Source organism: Asterias amurensis, chromosome 18, assembly GCF_032118995.1.
Source record: "Asterias amurensis chromosome 18, ASM3211899v1".
NCBI classification, from domain to species: Eukaryota; Metazoa; Echinodermata; class Asteroidea; order Forcipulatida; family Asteriidae; genus Asterias; species Asterias amurensis.
In genome coordinates, this window is record NC_092665.1 from 15,987,797 (window position 1) to 16,013,774 (window position 25,978).

General features: G+C 39.7%; 5 protein-coding genes across 7 annotated transcripts; 2 read left to right on the top strand and 3 right to left on the bottom strand.

Moving 5' to 3' along the window:
• Positions 1 to 1,213: 1,213 nt before the first annotated feature.
• Positions 1,214 to 7,384, bottom strand: LOC139950429 (kelch-like protein 9). The gene is made up of 3 exons (XM_071949105.1): positions 7,176 to 7,384; positions 6,365 to 6,435; positions 1,214 to 5,490 (listed from the first exon to the last, which is right to left on the bottom strand). The coding sequence occupies exon 3, from the start codon at positions 5,425 to 5,427 to the stop codon at positions 3,532 to 3,534; it is 1,896 nt and encodes a 631-aa protein (XP_071805206.1). The 5' UTR covers positions 5,428 to 5,490; positions 6,365 to 6,435; positions 7,176 to 7,384; the 3' UTR covers positions 1,214 to 3,531.
• A 228-nt stretch (positions 7,385 to 7,612) lies between these two features.
• LOC139950497 (pre-mRNA-splicing factor SPF27-like) lies at positions 7,613 to 10,829 on the top strand. Its single transcript, XM_071949204.1, has 7 exons — positions 7,613 to 7,717; positions 8,280 to 8,443; positions 8,882 to 8,983; positions 9,318 to 9,377; positions 9,583 to 9,676; positions 9,788 to 9,825; positions 10,137 to 10,829. Exons 1-7 carry the CDS (start codon positions 7,643 to 7,645, stop codon positions 10,432 to 10,434), a joined length of 831 nt encoding a protein of 276 aa, XP_071805305.1. The 5' UTR covers positions 7,613 to 7,642; the 3' UTR covers positions 10,435 to 10,829.
• A 371-nt stretch (positions 10,830 to 11,200) lies between these two features.
• LOC139950498 (sigma non-opioid intracellular receptor 1-like) lies at positions 11,201 to 16,429 on the bottom strand. 3 transcript variants are annotated; one of them, XM_071949209.1, is made up of 5 exons: positions 16,390 to 16,429; positions 14,082 to 14,353; positions 13,161 to 13,361; positions 12,710 to 12,802; positions 11,201 to 12,011 (listed from the first exon to the last, which is right to left on the bottom strand). In XM_071949209.1, the coding sequence occupies exons 2-5, from the start codon at positions 14,224 to 14,226 to the stop codon at positions 11,785 to 11,787; spliced, it is 666 nt and encodes a 221-aa protein (XP_071805310.1). In that variant the 5' UTR covers positions 14,227 to 14,353; positions 16,390 to 16,429; the 3' UTR covers positions 11,201 to 11,784. The 3 variants fall into 3 exon arrangements, with proteins under 3 accessions (XP_071805310.1, XP_071805309.1, XP_071805308.1); XM_071949208.1 differs by lacking the exon at positions 16,390 to 16,429 and adding an exon at positions 15,045 to 15,635; XM_071949207.1 differs by lacking the exon at positions 16,390 to 16,429 and having other exon boundaries at positions 14,082 to 14,427.
• Positions 16,212 to 17,788, top strand: LOC139950500 (uncharacterized). The gene is made up of 2 exons (XM_071949211.1): positions 16,212 to 16,336; positions 17,138 to 17,788. The coding sequence occupies exon 2, from the start codon at positions 17,152 to 17,154 to the stop codon at positions 17,770 to 17,772; it is 621 nt and encodes a 206-aa protein (XP_071805312.1). The 5' UTR covers positions 16,212 to 16,336; positions 17,138 to 17,151; the 3' UTR covers positions 17,773 to 17,788.
• A 1,530-nt stretch (positions 17,789 to 19,318) lies between these two features.
• LOC139950499 (uncharacterized) lies at positions 19,319 to 25,039 on the bottom strand. Its single transcript, XM_071949210.1, has 2 exons — positions 24,356 to 25,039; positions 19,319 to 20,044 (listed from the first exon to the last, which is right to left on the bottom strand). Exon 2 carries the CDS (start codon positions 19,971 to 19,973, stop codon positions 19,326 to 19,328), a length of 648 nt encoding a protein of 215 aa, XP_071805311.1. The 5' UTR covers positions 19,974 to 20,044; positions 24,356 to 25,039; the 3' UTR covers positions 19,319 to 19,325.
• Between the last annotated feature and the right edge of the window lie 939 nt (positions 25,040 to 25,978).

Consider the following 25,978-nt stretch of genomic DNA (forward strand, 5'->3'; position numbering starts at 1 on the left):
TTTGCATCTTTATTTATACTTCTATAAGTATGCATCTTACCATGACCTCATGTCATGGCACACTTTTATCTTTTCCATCGACAAAAAGTATTGAAACTTTACCTAAACTACCTGGCGCCACTAAGGGTCCGAAAAAGGGTTAGGAAACCGTGGCAATTGCGTAAAGAAGAGTCTTGAACATGTATTAGGGAACAAAAATAGACACATTGACGCAGGTCTGGTGGGCTGTTCAATGTGTTACACAGGTAGGGCTTAGTTTCATATGAATTTCATATGAATTATGATATAATAAGGTTGCAGGTCAAGACAGGCGTGACCCCGGCAGATTTAATCACTGCTTCCTGGTACCCCTTTTTTGCAATCTGAAATGTATTTTTATTCAATTTTTCGAGAGAAAATAGAATTAGCTTTTGCATTTTGCAATTTTTTATTTTTTTTCCAATAAGGACCTATAGTAGACCACCATTTTTCAAATTGTATTGTTGTTGTTGTTTACATGACATGCCTTAGTTTTTTATTAAAAAAACACAATTTTTTATTTTCTTTTTCTTGCTAGAAGAACATGGTGTGAACTTTGTAGCACTGACTTATCCGCGATATAGGTATCTTTCCTAGCATTGCTGCATATATGTAGCTGTTATTTTGCTATTAAATTAAATGTTGTAGAAAGGAATTATCACCAATGTCAGTGAAGCGTGCTGATATATGCAGCTCTAGAATTTCGCCTATTGTGTTTTCTGATTGTTCAATTTAAAAAAAGTAGGCCTAATCCATGACTATTTCTATCTTTCTATTCTAGCTCCCAACCTGTTGATCAAGGTCTCCTTGTAGCTAGAAATACGGCTGTGTGTTGGCAAGTATACTGGTAAAAATAGGTTATTGTTTACTGTTGCCATGGAAATAATACAACGGGCAACTCCGGAACTCCACCACCATACAACACGTTACCTGTATGACCTTTTAACAATACACTACACTGCACGAACAGTGTGGCGAATTCATCGCGTGCTATTTCGCAGCAAAGAGGAAAATGTCAAAGCTGCCTTGAAAACAAGCCCCCGCAGGCAAAATATAAATCCATGTTACTATTGAAACCATGCCAGACAAGCCTTTCAGTAAACAATCAATATGAACCTGACGACAAATCATTCACTGTGATAGAATAATGTACAGCACTCATTCAGCGAAATATGTAAATTTATTCAGTTTTTGATCAGAGTTCTACTAAACATGTTTTCCACATTTAACTACACAAGCAGCGGTTCAATATTTTACTGTTTAAAAACAAAGCATAACATACTCTGATACACTTACATAATAATATAATATGTACAATTGAAATACATAATATATCCAACTAAAAACGAAGAAATTGCAGCATGAATGAAAACAGAAATGACACAAAAGCATAATCACAATTTCAAAAGTGCCATACCAATATATACAAATAATCAAACATCTTCAATTATACAAAACAATATCACAAAAACCCTGTATCAAGTTAAAACACAAAAACATTCTAAAAATGCAAGTTAAAAAACATATCACCGGCTCAGCCCAAAATGGTGAGGGGGTATTTCTATTTAAAAAAAAATCAACATATTTAAATTGACATATTGCTTAGGCTGGTGGTCCATGTTTTCCTAGAAGTGAACAAAAATATCCATTTCCATTAGATATATTTATGCTGTGCGGATACAAACTATTGCAGAGAATGTACTGTATATTATTGCGGTTTTCCATAAATATTGCAAACAGGGAAGTTTTGTCCTTGACAAAAATAGCCATGACACAACACAAAATCGATTTTCTCATTTCGGCTATAGGCGTATCATTTCTTGCCTGGGGTAAGGGACATTATGTCTCCGGTAGGAAGACCCACGTTTTATGCCTACAGGTTCCGCCCAGTTTAATTTACATGTTTGTTGTCTGTCGCGTTTGTGGGGCATTGTATGGGAAAGGTATAAGTGTACATAATATTCAGTTTTCAGTTCCACCCTACTCATTACATATATTCAGTTTTTGGTATAAACACATGTGTGTAATATAAACACGCGAAAGGAATGTTGTATACATGTAAAGTTGTATTAAAACTACATGGCAATATACATGATTTTGCAGCAAGTGCCAGACCTGATACTTATGCCCCTACTTAAGCCTTGGTGCCCTTGAAATGCTTCGGTAGAAGTTTACACTATCCTCATAGGGTGCCCTTTACCAAGGAGAAAATGCCTGGATGCCCTCGCTCTTTCAAAAACGAAGCATACATGGGCCTGGCATACAATCAGTCTACCAGTGAGAAACGTTTTACGTTTTACACGCAACCAAAGTATAAATATTATTTTGAGTTACAAAAAAAGGCACCTTATTGACCATAAAATAACTGCATCACTCAATACTAGACGTATGATTCCAATCTGCCTAAAGAAGTGTTTCCTGCTTCAAGTCAGTCCCAATACAGAATATGTCCACTCTGTAAACTGACCATTTTTGGTCACTGGTGCTTTGATAAGGAAATACTAACTTTGATTTGAGTGGACAAGCCTAGACTGCATATCTGGTGTTAATGCAATTGGTCAAAGTGTTACTAGAGATCATCAAAATCAAGACACACCCAGTCTGTTAATCAGACAAAGACACGCCCCTTAAAGGACACGCCCTTGATTCCACAGTTCTAAAATTAATTTTGGTAAGGAGAGATAGGAGTTCACATACTAAATTAATAATAATCATACATCACTTTTCAACTTGCTGTCATTGACCCTTTTCTGCAAAATACAAAATTTAAAATAAATTGAAAAAATTTTGTTGTCTAACATAATGGTTTCAAATCTTCAGTTTTTCCGCCTTGAACATTAAATAAATTTGGCTATTGTGAAGCCTACTGCACCCACAGCAATTGCTGTGATGCCCTGTGCTTCTGCTGTGGCGTCATTTGCAAAGTTCCAAATGCAAATTTACTTGTTTTCGTATTCTAGAGAAGCCCCTTACCATAAGGAAATTGCAGTGCCCCCTCAAAAGCAAAGTTCAAGGCCTGTGTATGTACCCAAGCCTAGAATTAACCTACAGCACCAACGGTCATTGCCCCACAATGTTGCTACATGGTAGACTTTTGCAAAGTCTAAAGAGAAGAGAACATTGCCACGCCCCCTGCAAGAATGAAGTTGAAGGTCTGAAATCTCAAGACCAGTTTGAGATGATCAACACTCATCAGAAAGTTGAAGCATACTGTGGCATTCCTGTTATGAATTAAGAGGAATCTGCCTCGGCTACATGAAGGTAGGCCTATGCATTGCTGAATGCTCCGAGGTGTTTTATTCATTTAATTGCACAAACCACCATGAAATCAAATATTTTGTACAAGCTTCAACTAAGACCTACTACTAAAGCTGCCCACAAACTAAAAAAACTAATAACTTGAGCATTTAAAAAAAAAGGCAGTACAAAAGTCATTTTGTATTGCATACATTTGATCTCTATTTCCGAGTCTACATGTACATGTAGATCTCAATTGTTGAGTTGTAAGGAGTTTCAGTGTGAAAACTGCTGGCTAACTGAGGTGAAATTCGACAGAGACCCGGTTCCTTGGGAGGCAGTGGATTGACTATCAGACCCGGTAATGTTTATGAGGTTACTAGGGAGCGTCATTGCAAAGCATGCCATACGCAATGCAGGCGCGGGTAGCTCCCCCACGACATCCCATTCATCTTCAGCAACTGTGTAGCAGTGAATGTCTTTTTCTCTATGTCGACTGAGTCCGTTGTAGCCACCTATGATGTAGATCCTCTGATTGTCTATGACGGCCGAGCCGGCCATACTGAGACCGGTCAGCATTGGGGAGAGGGGTGTCCACTGGTCATTTGAGGGATTGTAACGTTCAACACTCATCACATCCACTCTGTCACCATATGAGTTCAGATGATTCCCACCCATGGCGTACATCTGATCACGGACGGCGCACAGCATGTGGAAACCTCGTTCTGCGTTCATGGAGCACCGTTGCGTCCACTCGTTCCGTTGGGGATTGTATTCAAACACAGTCTTCCTGAAATTGTGATTTGCAAACCCACCAGAGATGTAAAGGTTATCACTGATGACGCAACAAGCATGAGCATACATGGATTCAGGGAGATGCTGGACATAAACCCAGGTATCGTTGTTCGGATTGTAAGACTCCATCGAAGCAAGGGCTCCTTGCTCATTTTTACCTCCGATAGCAAAGAGTTTACCATCTAGAGCAGCAAGGCCAAAGAAAGCTCTCCGTTGTTGCATTGGGCACACCTGAAGCCAGTTGTTAAATCTTGGATCGTATCGATGGACAGTCCCAATGCTCTCCTTCCCGTTTGAGGTTAGAGTTACTTGTCCTCCTGCAACATACAAGAAGCCGTTCAAGACAGCAACGCTGTGATCCACTCGTCTCAGAGGCATCGATGTTAGATGCTTTAGCTGACAATGAGGTTCGTCCAAAATCATAATATTGTTACTTACACACTTGTTGGCTAGCTCCCCACCAACAACTAGAATCACCTCGCTGGTGGAGCGCATTCTGGTCCGTGCCGACTGCATAAGATGTTGGCGTTGGGGTACAAGGTGATAGTTCAAGGCTTCTAGGAGAAACTCATGACACGTTGCATTCTCCATCATGAAGCTCTCCGACTGCACATGATCTACAAGCTCATTTGTTGAGATCAACGGGAATCGGATGTGCTTCATGAGACGAGGTGCAAACTGTTCCCTTGAGTTGCGAGAGTGATTTATCCACTTGGCTGCCGCTCCAAATAACTCCATCTCAGTGCCCGACATCATGCGATCCTGTCGTATGAAATACGTGATTTGTTCCGGGGTCAGAGTTGGGAAATCTCTCGTCTTCGACACTTGGACGAAATTTGCTATCATGAAATCCTGCACCGATGAGAGCAGCATTGGAAAGTCATACTTCTCAGCGAGATGAAGTAACTCTACGCAATTCTGCAAACTGATTGTTGTGATGAGGTACTGGACGCAGTACTCGGTGACGCGCCTGAAACCAAGCTTAATAGCAGCATACAGTGTCTTGCGGACATTCTCTATGTTCAACGTCAGCTGAGACGTGTATGCAAAATGAATGAGCATCTCAAGACCGAGTCTTGGGATGCTAGTACTAATCTGGATGTCCTTGATGTTCTCATTCTCTACAAACATCTTGTGGAAGAAATCACTACAAGATGCAAGGACGATGCGATGAATTGAGAAGTGATGCTCTCCACAAATGAGAGTTCCATCACACAACACTCGCTTCTTTAGCAATCCATCAAGTTGCTTCAGCATCTCACCTCCATGCTCTGCGCACTGGTACACCCTCGTTGGTGGGGGTGCTGTGCTATTCCAGAACGAGAAACTGCGTTCTAACGGACTGGTTGGGATTTGTGAAGAGACTTTTGAAGCCATGTTTATATATTATGTTGCCAATATGAGTTGTTGAACACTTCAGTAAGACCAAGAAAATCCAACCTTTTAAAAAGAAAAATTGAATAACGCTTTAAAAAAAATCAACAAAAACCATCACCAGGCACTTAGCTCTTCTTTATTCATTTCTTGTACTTTCTCTTGTGATTTCTCTGTCTTTTCATCTCTTTGCACTTGACTGCTTCTGTTGTGCCAGTATACCTGTTATGCGTGTTGTGTTGTCATTTAGCCTTCAACAAAGACTCTGCTAAGGTCGAAACATCAGGCAACTAACTATTTTGTTTGTAAAATTTGTTTTAACAAAAATTGTACTGAAGTAGACCTACAACAATTCAGATCATTTGTTCCTAATGTTTGCATTGATTTTAAACCTTTTTATTAATACTACTAAAGTAAATTTGATGTTGGGCAGTGTATATATAACCGGCACTGAACCTGCACAACGACTTTTAGAGGGGAACTGGAAATTTCACAGCAAAGTCTGTTTTCGCGTCGTGTTAGTCGATGTGTCTTCGTAATAACGAGATGGGATTCAGACGATTCGGACTTTATATCACTTTCAAATTTCTTCAAGAGCCACAATTTTTTAATTTTTTATTAAAGTAATTTGTACCCATTTAAATTGTTTATGTTCTTATATTTTAGAATTTTTTTGTTTTATTTATGGCGGCAAAATCACTTGCGCATAGCGCACGTTTCAGTGGATATATTAATAGGGATTCCACTTGACCATGCAGTAGTGTTCGAAAATGTGTGAAATTTAATATATATGCAACAGTGCATAACATAGCGTCTGTAATTTTTGCAGCAAATAGCGCCCCCCAAAAAAAATAGATCTGTCAGCTTAAAAGCATTTGGTAAAATGTAGTAAATTCCTGACATTATATGTTATCTGAATCATTCAAACTTGAATACTTACAAAGTTTGATGTGCTTTCAGGTAGCTTGAAGTCCACGGGGAATGTTTTTCTAAAGCATCTCGATCAAATCTCTGAAACGAAAATAATTTACAAGTTAGATAAAATTTTAAATTTTAAACTCAAGAACACACTAAATCAATGCCTGACCAATGCACAATATCGTGAAACTGTGCCTCGGTAACACAGTTAAAACTATTTGTTGATGATATTGGTAGACCTTGAGTGAATAAAACAGCAATTGAATTCATAATCTTTTCAAACAATTTTGGGAGGTATGATTAACCATGTAATGATGATTGATAATGACATCAACTGACCATGACATTGAGAATCATTGACTCAATCAATTGACACAAGTTGAAAACGGACAACTGTCACACCATGGATGGATGTAGGATGTCACACTGACTGACACTCTGAAACTTGTATTTAATCTACTCAATTACCTCTGCCTTAAATTGATTGAAAAGGCAAACCAAGGCAGGAGTCGAGTACAGATCATTTTTCAAAACATAAATGATAAATAATTAATGTGACGGCCTCGGCATTGCTTGGATTGGCGGGCTTGGAATGTCAAATTAATTCACACTATTGAATCAAAGTCCTGCACTGCATTTGTAATTGTAGTAGGCCTAGTACGTAGACGCAAAACACCGTTATTTTGTTAGTCATTCGAAACAACACTGAACAGTGACCTGGGCCCTTGCATAAAGTTTGCCATTACTCATCCATGACCATATGCAGTTATAATAATTAAATTCAGTTATTTAATTTACCGCCCTAAACAAAACAAAACAGCGTGTGTACTCACGTTCAGTCACGCATCTCTCAAACAAGTGATTCACAGTTTGCCTTCTTAAAACCTGTCAGTTTTCACAACAGCGAAACAGGAACGAGCAAAAAACAAAACAAAACAGATGTTCCGAAAATGTTTTAATCTTGTTGTGCCAAACAAAACACGTCAATATATCGACGAAAATACAGTGAATGTCGAGCCATACATATGCAGGGCGTCATTGGTTGTCGAAGGAACGTCGGGTTAACACCTTGACCTTTGACATTGTTTTCATTTTTTATTATTAACCTCGTTTTAATGGACTCAACTAGCTGCACACGGTTAACTTACACGGACGTGGTGGCGTTCAGTTGCTCATGAGGACGAGGTTGTTTACGCGTGGCTGCAGAAGTCTGGTATTTACTCTTTTGCAAGGTAAAATACTAGTTGAATGTAAAAGTGGTACCAGACTACTTGCCGGGAGAAAGAAAACAAAAATCAAAATGGCCGGTGAAGTTTTAGTTGATGCTCTGCCGTATCACGATAAAGGATACGACGAACCAGGAGAAAAAGAAGCGGTAATATTTCACATATTTATAAAAGAAGTATATTATTGTACATTCTGCTCTGGATCTGTAAAGATTTATTCGTCCATTCGTTTGCTGTGTCGAAATATAGGTTTTGAGAGTTGTGTAGTTTAGGTATACGATATCCGTGTATTTTCGACACATGTCCGTTTAAAAAAAAACACGGTGTACATTTGGCTGACACACTATAGTGGCTTTTGGGGGCATGTAATACTTCCCTTGTTTCCCTTTATAAAAACGCCAGAAATTGGTGGCGAGGTCGTACAATTTGTCCTCAAGCCAAGGGAGGAAAAAAAGAAAGACAAATCCCTGTTGAGAATCAAACATAGTGCGCATGGTCACTGGTGTGTGTCAATTGTAAAACAACGATTAGTTTCTTCTCGGGGAGTCGGCCATCGTGACATGCAGATGGAAACCATGGTAGGGCCCTCGCTATATTATAATTTCCCTGTTTAAAACAGAAGAAAGCAGGTCATAAAAGCAAGATGTTTATTATATTAACAATGAAATCTTTAACCTGATTACAACCATGTCAAATAATTCTTTGCCTCAGGCCTATGCCCTGGTCGAGGAAGAAACAAGACGTTACCGCCCGACAAAGAATTATCTGGAGCATTTGCCAGCGATTGATCATACACCGTTTGAAACCGACGTCCTTAAGAATGAGTTTGAGCGGATGGCATCAAGACTTCCTATGGACGTCCTCAGCATGAAAAGGTGATTTGTCCCTGCCGATCTTGATTTTGATATTCCACCAAAGCATTTGATTTGACGGTTTAGTTTGTGTAAATATTGGGGAAAGTTTTGTTGATAAGATTAGAGAAAGCAAATATAGGGCTAGTTAGCTGAATTTGTAGAGCGCTGGTGCGTCAATTAGGGCAGATATTTTACTGGACCAGAGTCAAAATGAGAGAACAAAATATCTACACACTTCAGCACGTATAAAGAAAAGTTTAAAAAAAATTGTTTTAAAAGTATACCTTGATACTGGCCATGTTCATTTTTCAAAGGGCACTTCCATTAAAAACTCTTAAAGTCTATGGGACACTTTTTAAGGGCACCAAGGCTAAAATCAGGCAAAGATAACCTTCGTGGCCCCAGTTTAATTTTGTGACTGTATTAATAATCATGCTATTTGAATAATTATTGCTGCAGATATGAGCTACCCCCTCCACCTGCAGGCAGACAGAATGATGTACTCGCTTGGAATGAGTCCGTGGAGAACTCTATGGCCCAGCTAGAACATCAGTCAGAAAGGTGAGCCTCAACTAAGGGTGTTGAAGGATAGATAAACTATGCCAACCTGTAATATAATATCATGTGGTGAGTGCATCTGGAAACGCACGGTCAACCCTTCTACTGTCTGACCATTCAATATCATCCACTGTGGTTTTGAGTTATATTTAAACTATGCCAGCCTGTAATATGATAATAGGTATCTTCTTGGTGGACTTGGTTCTTGTCTTCCAACCAGGAATGTAAAATGTGAAAGATTATGAAGCATTTAAGTTTAGGGGGAACTGTTCCAACACCTTTTAAAAAGTATAATTGTAATCATGATTAAAATTTCTGACACCATTTTCTTTTTCAGAATTGCCAATTTGGAGCTCCTTTCAAAGTACGGCAGTTCAGCCTGGAGATGTTACAATGAGTAAGTTCTTATAGTGTAGCCGAAAGTGACATAGCATCTGTCTCTGTAGTCTGAGGAATTCAAATTGAAGCGGCGGTACCTGGTGACAAAGCAAGTCATTGTACCAGACTTTATTGCAACTGGATCACTGAATGCTTGCTATGCCTTTCTTATTTGAACTTCATCAATTTTATGATTGAAACCATTTTCTATTGCATTTTTTCAGCATTCTGGGGAAGATGGTCGAGCAAGGACAGGATCAGCTGTCCAAAATTCGCAAACACATCCAAGAGCTGAACTGGCAAAGAAAGACAAAACAGGTACGAACTAAACCTTCCTTAAAAAAGAGCACTGTATCCCTTCTGAATGACAAACCTTGCGTTTGGTTCTGTTTGTATCGTAAATGTTTTGTGTCTTTCGTTTGTTTTCAGAAAAGTGCTGGCGAAGCCTTGAGGAATCTTGAAGAAAGGTAAGTAAGAGAAACGGTTTTCTCCTGAAGACAATCCGATCGAAACCTCTCATCCAGGAGATGTACAAGGTGTACCTTACAAGTAGAGCAAAATGTTGTTTCTAAAGCCTGGTTCATACTTGAATTTTGACATCACCTTGCTTTTTTCACTGCGAATGGTTCACATGAGTTGAGTACAGCTCCACTGTTGCAAATTGTTCGTTGCAGGAAGTATGATCCAGGCTTTAAATTTGTTTTATAATAGAATACAAAACGTGATTGAAACAGAGTTTGCATCATTACAAGCTCTCTGTAATTTTTGTTTTTTACAGTTGGACAGGCCTCGTTGGCAAGAACTATGAGATAGAGCGAGCCTGCCTAGAGCTGGAGCAAGAAGTGGAGAGACTGAGACAAGAGCAAATCATCAAACACGCCAAGGAGGAGTACAAGACGCAGCAGATGCTGCAACATCCTCCAGAAGAAGATGAGGAGGAAAGAGTCAAAGCAGAGGAGGAGGAAGAGGAAGAAGAGGGGGAGGATAGTGATGAGAGTGGGGAGGAGGGAGGGGACGATGTGGAGAGATATCGGGTTGGGAGTCACTCCTCCTCAGAAGAAGAAGGGGACAGGTAGTTGCAACATCATCTTGAAAATGGGGGTTAAGATGTGAAGTTATGGGTTTTGGGAGAGGATTCTGAATGAGGGTTCTGAATAAGGATAGAAGGATGTGGAGAGATATCGGGTTGGGAGTCACTCCTCCTCGAGATGGAGAAGGGGACAGGTAGTTGCAAGATCATCTTGAAGATGAGAGTTAAGATGTGAAATTATGGGTTTGGGTTTTTGAATTCCTCAAAGTATTGTAAACTTTGTATGAAATGGAACCCAATGTAAAGATGGACCATGCTAAAGAAAAAAATATTTATTCACTGAAACTTTCTCCTTTGCAAACCAACACTTCTCTCACTCGGCTTTTTGTATTTCTGTTTTGTTTTTACTGGTTTTCAATAAATGCATTTACATTTCATGAACATGTCATTGTACATTTTGTAGCTGTTCGTTTTAACATGAAGGTTATTTTATGTAGCATCGGTAGAGGGCGCACTTCAATATTAACGGACGGCAGTAGTGGGTCTATTCCTAAAACATATTTGCTGTTTCGAACGTCGTCACAAAGCAGTAGTCATTTGAAACTTTTGATTTCCTCCGCGTGGCTTTTGGTACGGACGTTACTGGAGCCAACCTTGAGGTTTTAGAAAAAGACACCAAAGTAATGAGTAACATTTGTACAAGTTCCTTGCCATTTACTATGCAAAAAGCTTCAGCCATGTACAATATCTTTCTCTGGTATTTTTCACGCATCCAAAAACGAGGCTTGAAGTAACTTTAATCTGGCTCCGTGTTTGTTTTGTTTGTTTTATTTTGATTCATACAATCATACGTACAGATAAATAATGAATAATGGTCATTACAAATGTATCAAATCACAATGCAGTATGAATTGGAGTGACATCCATAGGACTAACATTTTAGAGCTGTCTTTAAAGCCAGTGGACACTATTGGTAATTGTCAAAGACCAGTCTTCCCACTTGGTGTATCTCAACATATACATAAAATAACAAACCTGTGAAAGTTTGAGCTCAATTGGTCGTCGAAGTTGCGAAATATGAATGAAATAAAAAAACACCCGTGACGTCACACGAAGATGTGTGCTTTCAGATGCTTGATATCGAGACCGCAAATTCTAAACTTGAGGTCTCGAAATCAAATTCGTGGAAAATTACTCCTTTCTCGAAAACTACTCCACTTCAGAGGGAGCTGTTTCTCACCAACCTCTCCCCATCACTCATTACAAAGTAAGGTTTTATGTTAATAATTATCTTGAGTAATTACCAATAGTGTCCACTGCCTTTAAGGAACAGCCTCAATGATACCCACAACAAGAAAAGGTAAACCAGGCAAATGAAATACCCACATCGTGAAGATCAACTGCCCATTTCATTAACAAAACACAGCATTTCATTCGACAGAAATTTAATGTACATTCTGACGACTTTAACAATGCTCCATACATCCTGAGTACTTGAGATAGTGTCTGATAAAGCAAAAGGCATCGTGGATGGGATGAAACCTCGCCCGTATTCTACCATCCATGTTCCCTGGCTCCACTGCACCATCGTAACATCACCCCAGGCGTGAAGTATCGTGTCACCTGTTGAAATAGGAAACAAAATAGGTTGTTTCGGTCGCACAATTTCAAGAAATTCGACAACATTGACGAGACACAACTAAGCTCTGAATAAATGTTGCTGATTCTTTCGATATAGAAATCATACTCTATAATTATAGAAACTGTGAAAAATGCATTTCACTAGGTAGCATATTTGAGGTAATGCCGAAAAATGGCACACCTGACTCATCAGTGCAAATATTCACGGGCTGCCCGTGGAATGGCGAAGTACTATCTCTAGACCAACAGGGTGGGACTGCTATCAGTTGTTTATCCCTCGGTACATGAACAGCATTTTAATATAAGCATTGCCAGTTGTCAAAGGACCGGGGTGGATTTCACAAAGGTAGTCCTAACTTAGGACTAGTCCTAGGCAATGCTAGGAGATAGGACCAGTCCTAAGTTAGTATGAGTTACTGGTCCTAACTTAGGACCAGTCCTATCTCTTAGCATTGCCTAGGACTAGTCCTAAGTTAGGACTACCTTTGTGAAATCCACCACAGGGCTTATTAACGTCATAAATGGATTCTTACACTTAAGGGTGTTAATAGGACCGAAGCTTAAACAACGATTTTGTCAGTTTTGTGCTACCCCCACCCCCCCCCCCCAAAAAAGGGTCGGCCCTAAAGACCTGAAGGGTGAAGGAAATTGAATGACATTTGTGATTGAATTTTACTTACCTGGGATAAAGACTTGGCTTTGTGTTGTCCCTTCCGTCCATTGCCTGAAAGTGCCGGTCATGACAGTGTCGGATATGTTGGCCCAGTACCGTCCTAGTAAAAAAACAAATGGACAAACAAATGGAATTTTAATTGATGCATGCGGTTTACACTACATCTTGAGTTCTTAGCGGACCCCCTTTCACTCCCCAGCCTACCAAGCGTGATGTCTCATTGACTGGAATAAGTATTGGCGTCTTGTTTCTGAAACACAATGGATTTCTGCATGATTCATAATCATAGGCGTTAAACCAATGTTTGTAGGAGTGAGATTGACTGTTACTATAGCTTTGTGGAGTTCCATTGACGGGAAAATCGTCTTAACAATAAAAAACACAAGCAACTAAAAAACAAGTTAAAAAAAAACCTAGAGACTCAACCCTTGACCCCAAATGACCCCATATCAACCCACCTGAATGTCCCACTGTATCAACAGCTGTCCCAAAGAACGTCACATACTCCGTGACGGAGGCATGGATCATGCGCATTGCACCTTTCCATCCTCCTGCGCATACAAACATCCACTCGGTATCCTCTGGTGGTAAGATGTGACCCGGAAACATCTTCATGAGGTCAGAGTAGACTCTGTCAAAAGCCTCCTCGTGGGGCAATCCTGTGAGAGAGAAGCAAAATATTATCACATTTGTTTTCCATTTTTTCCCCAATCTGCTGTTTTATTCTTATTTCCATTCGGGATGAATAGCTCAGCTGGTAGAGCGCCGGCACGTTAATCCGGAGGTCTTTGGTTCGAGTCCAACAGCATCTAGTCAATTTGTCATCATTCAACCCCAAATCATTTAAAATTTTAATCACTATACTAGCCAAGAATGGAGAGAAGACAAGGAAGGACGTTTTAGTTTATTAGATGTGGGAGGAAAAACCCAGACATTATGATGAAAACCCACGTAGTCAGGTAGGGACTGACAACCAAATTCACGCAGTGCCCCTGGTGGGATTTGTACCGGGGCCCCAGAGGTTGAAGGCAAGGCAAGACACCACTACGCCAATCCGTCCGCCCCCTTTTCAGCTGCCACACCCAGACGTGTGTATTGAAAAAGTTGCGACATGGAGGGAGCAGTTTGAACCACGTGACCAGTGCACTGGTCACGTGGTTACTGGACGTAGCAGAACCCATTTTGCAGTCTAGTCTAGCGTTATAGTTTTGCTGAAAATGACTGGGAAAACCTTTAAAATAATTTTATTTAAATGATTTATAAACAAATTTATTGGCCTGACGTGTCGACCATGCCAGAGTCTTTCTCAAAGGCTAACACTTATATACACTTTAGAACAAAAAAAATAATTATTTTAGTTAAGATAATAACAATCTTACCAACATATTTTTCAGCAATCTGTGCAACAATCTTGTCATCAAGGAGGTAGGTTTTATTGTTGAGCCAGTGATGTATAACAACTATACTAAGACCTATGACGATGGTCGAAATCACGGCAAATCGAACGACAGATTTGAAGTTCATTCTCTCAGGATGACGTCTTCCAATTCAAGCAGGGGAAGAAATAATCTTGAGAGATCCTGTCCAAGTCACTCACCGACTCAATATAATCGTGAAACAACACTTCTTAAAAACACTCCGTGACGCTCATCTGAAATGAAGCAATATTATTGTGTTAGTGAGATTTTGTGTTAAATGACAATACATGGATGATACAGCAAGTCATAGAGCATTGATTCTGTTTTTATACGACTTTGCGTTTGCACTATAGGCTGGGGGGGGGGGGGTATTACGGCACTGTATTAAGGTGCTGGTATACCCGCACTAGTTTGATGGAAAATCTCTGGGAGTGAAATCGAGTTTGTTTATCACATCGATGATTAGCATCAATTCGTGTGTTTCAAGGGATGTTGACAAATTTTGACAATATATTATGTGGAAACTGTCATAAAATGAGACCACTTTGTATGTTTTTTTTTTTCAAACGAACTGTTCGAAACGGCCAACCCTTATCCCTTAAAGATACTTTTAACAATAGGCCTACACCAATGTGTGAAAAGCACTGTACACTCATTCCAGTCCTTTTTACAACAATCATAGAAATTATTATATTAACTATTAAACATGATTATCATAAACAAAATGCAAAGCTTCAACTTCGTAAATTGTACTTTGATCATCAGCAACGTAAGGGGAGGGACGGTCGGACCCCCCCCCCCCCTCCGCTCATAATGCTTGCCCCCCCCCCCATCCCCCATCAACACTGACCGAATACAACTTCACTGTCAAGACCCATAATGAAGCACATAACATAAAAAGTAACATGGATGATAAACACTTACCAACAATTTGGAGTTTTCTCAATCAATGTTTCGGTTAAACCATGGAGGAACCGTTGCACCTTACCCGTTGCCGTCCCGTACGTACATGTACATACTTACACATGAACTCTCTTCACTGACCCTATGTATAGCGTAAAAACTGCATTCATTGCGATAGTATTGTTTGCTAGTTTTACCAATAAAACAATGTCTATTTGTAGTTTGAGCTTGGCTATTGTTAGATTGAAATTAATTACATCGGTATATACACGCTATCGGAATACCTCGTCAAATCAAAGTGCAAAGTTTCAAGGACGGGCAACTGAAACTTTTAAGCAAATTGGCCGTGCTTTAGAAGGTCTTATTGGCAGCTTTGGGTCTTTGTTATCACGGAATAACAACGTGTAGCAGAACCTCGGGATGATCCCTGACCCCTAGACGGTGTTTGCACCAGATCAAGACGGAGAGTTTGGATGGGGCTTCAACCCCCCTAAAGCCCCGATGTAATATTGACACTATACTCGTCGAGCCAAACTCGGCTCCATACATTGTGACAAAATAGTTTTTCCAAAAGCTCGAAATCGTCTGTGGCATCCAGACCGATCCTGTGCAGCTTCAAAAGTCTGGTGATATTAATGTCTGATATCGCTTATATAAGCAGTTCTATAACCCCTCCCCCAAAAACACAGCCCTAACAATGCCCATCATCTATGTGATGCCCCACTTTCTGAACATTGTCAGAATATTTCTAACAACCGATATTGACTATTACTGTTAAATTGATCACAAGTCGACTTACAAAACCAATGATTCGGTTCAACTTGTCAATTGGTTGGATATTTTGACAACACAAAGTCATTAGATCTACTGTCTGGGTTTACATACTAAATCTGAATTTTTCAAATGAAATTTGTCTTGCATTGGTTATTAATTTGACGACACACCTCTATGTTATAAAGTCACTGTCCATATACAAAATACATTGTACTCGTTTGCCAAAATCAACTTCTAACCTCTAAACCAGTAACTCAATAATTTGTTTACATCGTTGCCCAGTTGTTATTCAGTCACCTGACTGCTCATGGATAAATATTAAAGCTACTGTGCAGCAAAAACGGTCGATATAAAGACCTACTATTTGCATAACAATCGGGGGAACTGGCATTGTAATGTCACAACCCCAGTGGTCCTGCAACAGTATCTATTCAAGCACTTTCCCCTTCATTGCTCACGTCAACCCGGAAACAAAAATGGCCGCCAAGAGAAGATGATCTCGCTGTCTCATTTTCAAGATTTGTCTGAAAGATTTTAAGGTAAGATTTACTTTCACCTCATAGTTTAATTTAAAATAATTGTGAGTGCTTACCGACTCCAATGATGGTGTCAAGCTTTAGAGGTGGGGGTGACGGAAGAAGGCATATGCGTTAGCCAGGGTCGCCCATCCAGTGCCGACTCGCCGCATCCACCATGTTCCAGGCTTGGGTGAGACTTGAACCACACTGGATCGGGACTCAGGGTGTCCCTCTAAATGTACCAGTGCATCTTCCTCCGTGCTTTAAAAACACAATCGTTTCTCGTGTTCAAAAGTACCCCCTAAAACCCTCTGTCTACAAATTCCTCAGATTCCTAGAGAACACAGTGAAAGTGAATACACCAAGGAGGGGGGGGGGGGGAGGGGTACAACCATTTAGGTGGAGAAATACACAGTAATATTATTTGGTTTGCGGTGTGTGTATCTACTTAACATGTAGAGTTTATTCTTAGAGAACTGTCTTCTTTATTCTACATGATTCTACTACCGCGGAGTAGATTTATCGGATGTTCAGAAGACTTCTTAGTTCTGAAAAGAACTGTCCTGATTTTTAACATACTAGGGGACAGTTCTTTTCAGAACTGAGAAGTCTCCCGAACATCCGATAAATTTACTCAGCGGTAGTAGAATAAAGAAAGACAGTTCTCTAAAGAACAAACTCTACCTGGCAAGTAGATACACACATGGTGTTACCGCAAACCAATTTTATTGAAACCTCACCATGCAATGCCTCAAAAACATCCCATTGTGCACTAAATTGTGAAACTAAACAAAATTCATCTTTTTCGGTTACATAACCCAGGTATAATAGTAACCATGGCAATTGGAAGGCTTTCACCAAACACCCGCTCCTATGGGTTGCTGATCCTGGTCTTATCAACTGTAATCACCATGAGCTCAGCCCTGGAATATGCTTCGAATCTTACAGTGTCTTCCAAGACGGCAAACACCGCGACTCTAACCTGGACATCAGCAACCAGCGGCGGTAATGCCTCAAGCTACATCGTCTCAGTTGTCTTAGACACCAGCGTTCTCGAGAATGTGACCATCTCGACCGTAGCGACTAACACGCACACAATCACCGGGCTGACCTACTCGACCTTCTACACCGTGCTTGTGTACACCTACGATTCGACCGGGCAGAGCACTGGGGAAGCAGCCTCTGTTTCCTTCTGGACTAAATACACCACATGGAACACGAAGTTCATCGGAGCGTTGGGTGTGATTGGCTTCATCATTGTCACTTTACTGACGATGATAATCTTGAAGAGCAAATGTCTCCCTGCCGATCCCAAGCCTATGGTTATGGATGTTGAGAAGCTTGTGGAGGATGGGGCAGGTGTAAACGATGAACAGCCCCCTAGCGAGCAGGGTAACAAAGATGACAAGGAGAAGCCGAAAAGTCCAATCAAAGACAGAGATATAGCAATATTCTAAAATGAAAATCATCCATCCATGTATTAAAGTTTGTGGACTCCTTTTTTTTGCAGTGAACTGATAAAGTTTTAAGTTCGGGTGATAGTTGTTTTAAACTTTATTAAGGTCCTTTTAGAATCCATGGCTTCGGCTCCAGAGTCGGCTCAGGCTAGATTGGCCCCGCGGTTGTTTTTTGCAATTTATTGCGCGTGCTTTGCGTACGTGCTCAGGACATCAGACGAGAAGACGGAGCCCGAAGCCGAATCCAAAGCCGAAACCGTGGTTTCGAAAAGGGGCCTTATAGAGAATGTCTCCAAATCGATTGTATATAAAGTCCATTGCAGCCTAAATTTGTATGTCTTGAGAAAACCTTGTTTGTCTTGAAGCATGATCGGAATTGCACTTCCTAAACCACTTTAAATTAACGTAGTGTGAAGTCCAATACGTCAATCTTGAGTCAAACTCCGATTGCAAAAACCAATTAGGGCACCATCTTCAATTTAATTTTATGTAACAAGCAAGCTTAATAATTTTTCTGATTTTAGTTCAAAGGGTAATAGATTGTGATTGACAAAAACTACATGGTGTACGTGTTAAATCAGTTACTGGCCTCACGCTTTGACCATACTAGTTACGTGAGAAGAACTAAAGTTATAAATCATGCATTCAATTCAAAAAGGATAAAATTTTGTTGTCGCCACGATATTTAGCGAACTATAAATCATACACAATAATTCACAAGAAAATCTATGTTTGGAAGGTAAAAGACAGCACACAATGGAACCGAGTTTAATAGTGGCAATAGTTGAAGTTAAAATACTATATCCATGCGCTGATGATGATCAAAAGGATAAAAGGCTGTTGTCACTTCAACCACCCACTTAAACTCAACGAACCACGAAACTCTGCACAATTATAATATTCAAAAGAATATCCATACATAGATTTTGATGATGCATAAAATGATGTCCCACCTCTTTGATTTTCGTGTGTTTTTGCTAGTTTCCTCGCCTCCCAACCAATGTGACTACATGTACACAAATTCTCTAATGGATAACAATGCGTATCAAAACAAATATAGTCTCTGTGTCATTGTTCATGAGTATGAATTTATTTTACTATAAAAAACTTTCAACTATTTTAACCTAATTGTATGATATAAATAAATGTTTTTGTTTATGCAGCCATTAAAAGGTGTCAAGTACTGATAACATGCACTGCGTATCAGATACATTCTTGTGCGTGTATTAGTCAGCAGCTATAGCGAAATTTAGCCAACATGTATGTGACGAAAAGGTTTCAAACAGTCAGCTCTGTTAAAATATATGGGTAATGACCGTAAATCTTAAAATAACTTGTTAATGACAAGTTCCATAGTACTTTTAAATCTCAGCTTAAAATGCATTTTGCTGTCTCAGACCTCTTCTCGTGCATTGTAATTTGATCATCTCTATCCATGTTTATGCAACATACAGCAAGCAACTTTCTCTATTTAAGTTCTGGCTTTAGAGGTACCATTGCACAGAAGTACCAGTGTTTATGTTTACACCTTTGTTGGGCCAATATTTGTTTGCTTAAATATTATTTGACAAATCTGCGTCCATTGGTTGTGGCTCCTCACCATCTGGCTCATCGTAGGGGGCGCTAGAGATGGGTCTACCAGAGGCATTCTTCTTCTTTCGGGCCTTGCCTTTCTTCTTTGAGTGTCTCTGGAAGGTCTGCCAGCCTTGCTCAAGGAGCTCCGTTCGCTTGTGGGCCAACACCCTGTTTCGACTCTTTGAGACCACGAAATCCAAAATGGCGAACGTCACCAAGCAGATAAGGAGGAATAAGCCCGCTACGATGGCAAGAGATGTGGTCGAACCCATTGGTGTTGAGAATTTAGCACAGCCAACTTCCGGTACTTCCGGTGCAGGGACAAGGGTCGCCACACATGCGTTGTAGCCTCTCAAGTCGTCCAAATCTTGCAGGCTGTACATTCTCGATGAAACATTGTGAATGTCTTCAATCATGTTCATTGCGAAGTCACCTGAGTTGGTGAGACTAAATCCAGTCAGATTAGAGGATTGCGGGATGCCCAATTCCCATCGTATGGTGGCGCTATACGCTGTGATATTAACAACGGTCACTGTTAAGGCGGAGTGTACAGTACGGAAGCTCAGATAGGTCATAAGTATCGTTAGCTGCACAGCATATGCACAAAAGGTCACGGCAGACGCCATGATTGCCAAGTTTGGATTGTCCGCTAATGGCCACCGTACCTATTTACTTTCGTCTTGATTCACTTCAAGTTCTGTAAACAAAAAATAAATAAAAAATGTTGAACAAAAAATAATTATGTTTGCCAATAACTGTGAATTATGTGCTATTTTCACGATACTCTTAATTTTGTGCTTTTACACAAGATTTCTTGGAATTTAGATTTTTATATTGTATCGGTAACTTACGATTTGTTTAATCTTTTACTTTTAGAGCTTCAGCCCAAAAGTAAAAACCCCAAACGGAACCAAAAGTTCCCTCGATGGACACTGACTATGTGGTATGTAGTGAGCACACCTAATGCAAATTCCGATTGTGCATTTTATCATTTACACGAAAAAAAAAAAGTTTACACCGTATCAGAGTGTAAAACACACTCTTTTGTTATTTCAAAATCCTTGGTTCAGAACTGCCCATGCTTCAGTGCATGCATAGTCCGGCTCAATGTCAACTTTAAATGATACATGCAGGCGTGTATGAAACACACTGTATGTGTAGGCGTGTGAGTACAATGCGAGAAGTCAACTGTGAATAACTGAATGGCAACGCATTTAATTTTGCCACAAATGTTTTGTTACTCTAGTTTTCTCTAAGTGTCAAGGTGACATTTTAATACGGTTTCTGCATGACTAGGATTGTCATGGTGAACCGCTTTGTGTATTTTAGTTAACACTTGTTTCGTATTGTAATTTCAGTTTGACAATAATATTGACATGAATAGTAGGCTGTTTAAACCTTTGTTTGCCATCCACATATATAGAGAAGGTCGAATTAAACTTTGGGATCATGAAGGTTCGGAGGGGGGGGGGGGACACTGTCACCTTACGTTAAACTGGTGTCAAATGCCTTTGTATATGCGAGTTTTGTCAACATCCAATAAAAATATCTAAGGATGTCACATTTTCTACGCAGGTTGTTCAGTCCTACAATTTGATGACATCTACAGGAAAGTCATTGAATTTACTTTTTGAGATGCGCAAACAAATACTTTTGTTGTTGTATTTCGTATAATGTTTCAATTTTCTCTCTGAAAGAGTATAAAATCAAAAGGCATTTTCAATCATTCAAAATGTGAGTTTCAGGCTTAACATTTTCCCTGCTTTCACAAGTACAGCGCATCATGGGACCTCACGGTGATACGCGCGCTATATAAGAATGGTTTTATTATTAGTACAACGTTCTATTGGATAATGAGTGCATTATCATTTTGATCATGAAGAACCTAATGTCAATGTAATTTAATGATGATATGAATATGCATGAACTGAGTGTAGTTTCCTGAAGTCCTAATGCGGACTGGATAACGGAAACGAGTGGCCTGAAGGAAACCAACTCGAAATGGCAAACCACACTGTGTTTTTTTAGATCAGCAATTAGTTTCCCTGTTTCGATTTGGGCTGACGAAACATATAGCTCACCAAATGAATGTTAAACACCAACCGAGACTTGAAACCCTTCAGTTTCATGTATTCTTATGATTAAAATCATGACATATCGCAGAGGGTAAACAGTAGAGGGCGTGTCCGAATGTACGACCTTTATCCTTTTAAAGTATGATTAAAATCATGAAATAATATCACACAGAGGGTAAACAGTAGAGGGCGTTTCCAATTGTTAGACCTTTAGCCTTTTAAAATATTAAGTTAAAGGCAGTGGACACTATTGGTAATTGTCAAAGACTAGCCTTCACAGTTGGTGTATCTCAACATATGCATAAAATAACAAACCTTTGAAAATTTGAGTTCAATCGGCCATCGAACTTGCGAGATAATAATGAAAGACAAAAACACCCTTGTCACACGAAGTTGTGTGCGTTTAGATGGTTGATGTCGAGACTCAAGTTCTAAATCTGAGGTCTCGAAATCAAATTCGTGGAAAATTACTTCTTTCTCGAAAACTATGGCACTTCAGAGGGAGCCGTTTCTAACAATGTTTTATACCATCAACCTCTCCCCATTACTCGTTACCAAGTAAGGTTTTATGCTAATTATTATTTTGAGTAATTACCAATAGTGTCCACTGCCTTTAATAGTTTATGCCTAACATTTACTCTTTGACTCATATGAACAAGTCCTGCAGTACGGCATTGTCACATGAGACGTTTGTTTTACATGCAATTTAAAGTCGCATAGCCTGATTTTCATCGATTATTTTAATTCATTAAACGCATTTTAAAACTATTTTATTTTTCTTGTAGAAACTCTTCAGAAGATTTTAAGGGGTGTGGTACTTCTAAAGACTTCCTGAGATATCCGTAACACAACGAGGACATGATATGAGGGGAGGGGTGGGGTACGCCATGCCGCATAAAACTACAATGATCCTTACGGTATGTTTAATCTTATGACTTTGGACGAGTTAAAGGAACATCGGTCCAGTTGGTCTTTGAAAATCGTTTGTAACCGTTTGTTATAAAATGCATATGGGTAGAAAGATGCTGTAAAAGTAGAATACAATAATCCACACAAACATGCCTCGAAATTGTACGGTTTTCCTTTTACCTCGTCACTAACACGGTCGGCCATTTATGGGGGTCAAATTGTTGACTCCCAAAAATGACCGACCGTGTTAGTTCGCACAGTAAAAGGAAAACCACGCCATTTCGGTGCAAATTTGTGTAGATCATTGTATTCTACTTTTAAAACATCTTTCTAACCGTATGCATTTTATAACAAACGGTTATAAACGCTTTTTAAAGACCAACTGGACCGATCCAAGGCAACGTGTTCCTTTAAGTTCCGTATCCTTAGACGTTAGGACGCAAATTGAACCCATCCTAAGTTAGGACATGGTTATAGGACGAGTTACTCATTTTAACTCGAGATAGGATTAATCCTAGCGTTTTGTGAAATCAGGTGCTGGTTCTTTAATTCACATAATATCTCCTCAAAGAACTTTCATTCTAAAGAAAAATTTCAATTATTTATGTTGTCAAACCTACTTGGAGAATGTTGGGCTGATCGGTGGACGCCCACTCATAACTAAGCCGCGGCACGGACAGCTTAAAGATTACTGTTAAAGGCAGTGGACACTATTGGTAATTACTCAAAATAATTATTAGCATAAAACCTTACTTTGTAACGAGTAATGGGGAGAGGTTGATGGTATAAAACATTGTGAGAAACGGCTCCCTCTGAAGTGACGTACGGTAGTTTTCGAGAAAGAAGTTATTTTCCACGAATTTGATTTCGAGACCTCAAGTTTCGAATGTGAGGTCTCGAAATCAAGCATCTGAAAGCACACAACTTCGTGTGACAAGGGTGTTTTTTTATTTCATTCATATTTCGCAACTTCGACTACCAATTGAGCTCAAACTTTCACAGGTTTGTTATTTTATGCATATGTTGAGATACACCAAGTGAGAAGACTGGTCTTTGACAATTACTAATAGTGTCCACGGTCGTTAACGAAACCAATGAGTCTCATAAATATTTCGGTAATCCCCGTTGAGTAATCGCAAAAGTAAATGTACATTCCATTGTCATAAAACACAATCCCGCGATAGCTTTCGTTTTTATGTCAGGCCTTTATATGTTTTATAGTTGACACTTAAAGTAGAGCCTGTCGTGTACACAATAGTGCCGAACTTACATTTCTATGTTAACAAAAATACTGCAATTGAGGTGGGGCATTCACTGCAGGTCACAGACTCTATTTCTTAATACAATGCTGAGCTTTGTGGGTTTTCTTTGGGTTTGGATCAATGGCTTTAGTTATGTTTAGGCCTACTACAGATTGTATTTTTTACGATGTCAGAGTTTGAACACATATGCACATACGAATATATACGCAGAGAAAACTCCTACATAAAAACATTTTAAATGGTTTTCCCCTTTGTGTTTCCCTCAATTTTATCTTGAATTTCTCTAAGTGTTTGTTTACAAACGGAAACCAAAGTCCTTGATGTATTGTCGTTAACCGTTTCCTCGATACGCTGATGTTTCTTGTGAGTTTCCAATTTGGGTAATTTCCCGAAAATTCACCATAACTTCTTTATATATCTTTTTTTAATATTGAAGTTCACGTATGGTATAGGAAGACTCTGAAGCCATGACCATTCGCACACTTGTTAATTTTTTTGTCTGTGATTTTCATTGGCGACGAAGCAGTAAGATACATATCGTCACCTAAAACGAAAACACACAACAACAAACCATAGAGCAAGTCCTTGCCTTATATGAACAAACAAACCAACAAACAAAAAACAACAACAAAAACAAAACAGCAGTGGTAATTTAAAACCCTACTTTCCCTAAAACAGAGAGAGCAGGCGAAGATGGATAGTGCAAAATAATAATGAAGGATTTGTGGTAAAAAGCACTACAAATATTCACCAACATCTTACCTTTATACGTTCCAACTCACAGTAGCTCCATCCATCAAAGGAACGTGAACGTAAGTTGTCACCAGTTGTCAAGAACACTCATGTCCACATTCATGGTTTATTTACCATAATTTATTCCTTGGTTTTCCCGTCTTTTCCTAATTATAATAATGCATGTCTCGTGATACAGTACTGGTTGTGGTGTAGTGTTGGTTTGCAGATCATCCATGTAAGAAAAAGGAAGTCACCTTCATCATCCCGACACACACCAAAAATAAAAATGGTCTGTGGGGCGAACTCTCGGCAGTGTTGTTTCAATAAGTGTGGTCTATGTGTCAGACCTGCTGCATTCTGCTAGCGCTAACCCTCGTGGGCTGCCTTGACCTAATAAGTGAAACCAATGGCACAAATACGATCTCTATTGGTACATGCTTGGCTTATTATGCCTGGAATGTACTACGCACTATTCCACAATGATGAAGGACAGTCCTATGATCAAACTGTACACTGCCTCCTTTTTGCACACCACAATCAAATCAGACCACCATGACCTCCACGCCCCAAGGTCGGTCTCGGAGTTTTTGCTTCCGGTCCGGTTCAAGGAAGCTGTTCAAAGCAAGCCTCGTGTTTATTTGAACATTATTTGATATATTGTGATGACAGCTTATGTTCAAATCTCAAAGTCAATAATCGCAAGTGGTGAATTGTATTATTCGGATCATGCGCAGATGGTTGGTAGGGAAGGGCCTTAGATTGTGACGTCATGAAGGTCAGCGTTCGGTAGTATAGACGCAATACTATGTAGTTGGAAAACAATTTAAACGAGCAAAATTATTTTCAGAGTACAACGAGTGAGGCATAAAACATAGAAGTAAAACATTACACAACTAGGGACTTTGACAAATAATAAAAAGTACACCCAAAGGGCGGTTCAAAAGCTACACAAATAAATCGAACAGCGCCCTCAGTTTACTGGACGTATAATGCCCTTTTCGAATCACGGCCTTAGTCTTGAAATTAAGTCGGTAATTGATTAAGCGCGGTGTAGTTACGGGACTGTGACTGTTGCATGAACGGCATAATGCCGTCATCAAGTCTAGCTTTGCGGACAGTCTGAAGCCGAATCCCAAGCCGAAGCCGTGGATTTGAAAATGTCCAAGGTCACATCCTCTACCCCTTAGACTTGGGTCATCTGTACCCCCAGTCTCCTATCCTGAGGTTCCCTCTTCGTTCCTGTTACATCCATGGTTACATAAAGGATGTGCCTCATTTAAATAAATTAAGCCAATATAGGTTTCCCCAAGTCACAACCCATAGTACATTACCGTGTTATACTTTTTCAACCTGTAAACAATATTTTGTTGATATAAAATCTTCTAGGTCAAGTCAAGTCTAGTTTATTAAGACCCAAGGTCAGTTGGAATATTATAATGCATTTATTTGACACCTGAACTTTTGTAAGTGACGAGCTAAGCTTACAACGGGTGCGTTCGATAAGCTTCCATGGGTCGACCCCGCAGTGCTCACTCGGGTGAGCCCCTGACAAGAGCTAATCGAATGATCACACTCGCCCTCTCGTGGTGACGGCATGCAACTCAGGTCACCCCAAGTGACCCACTCCACAAGCAGGGCACTGGGGGGCTG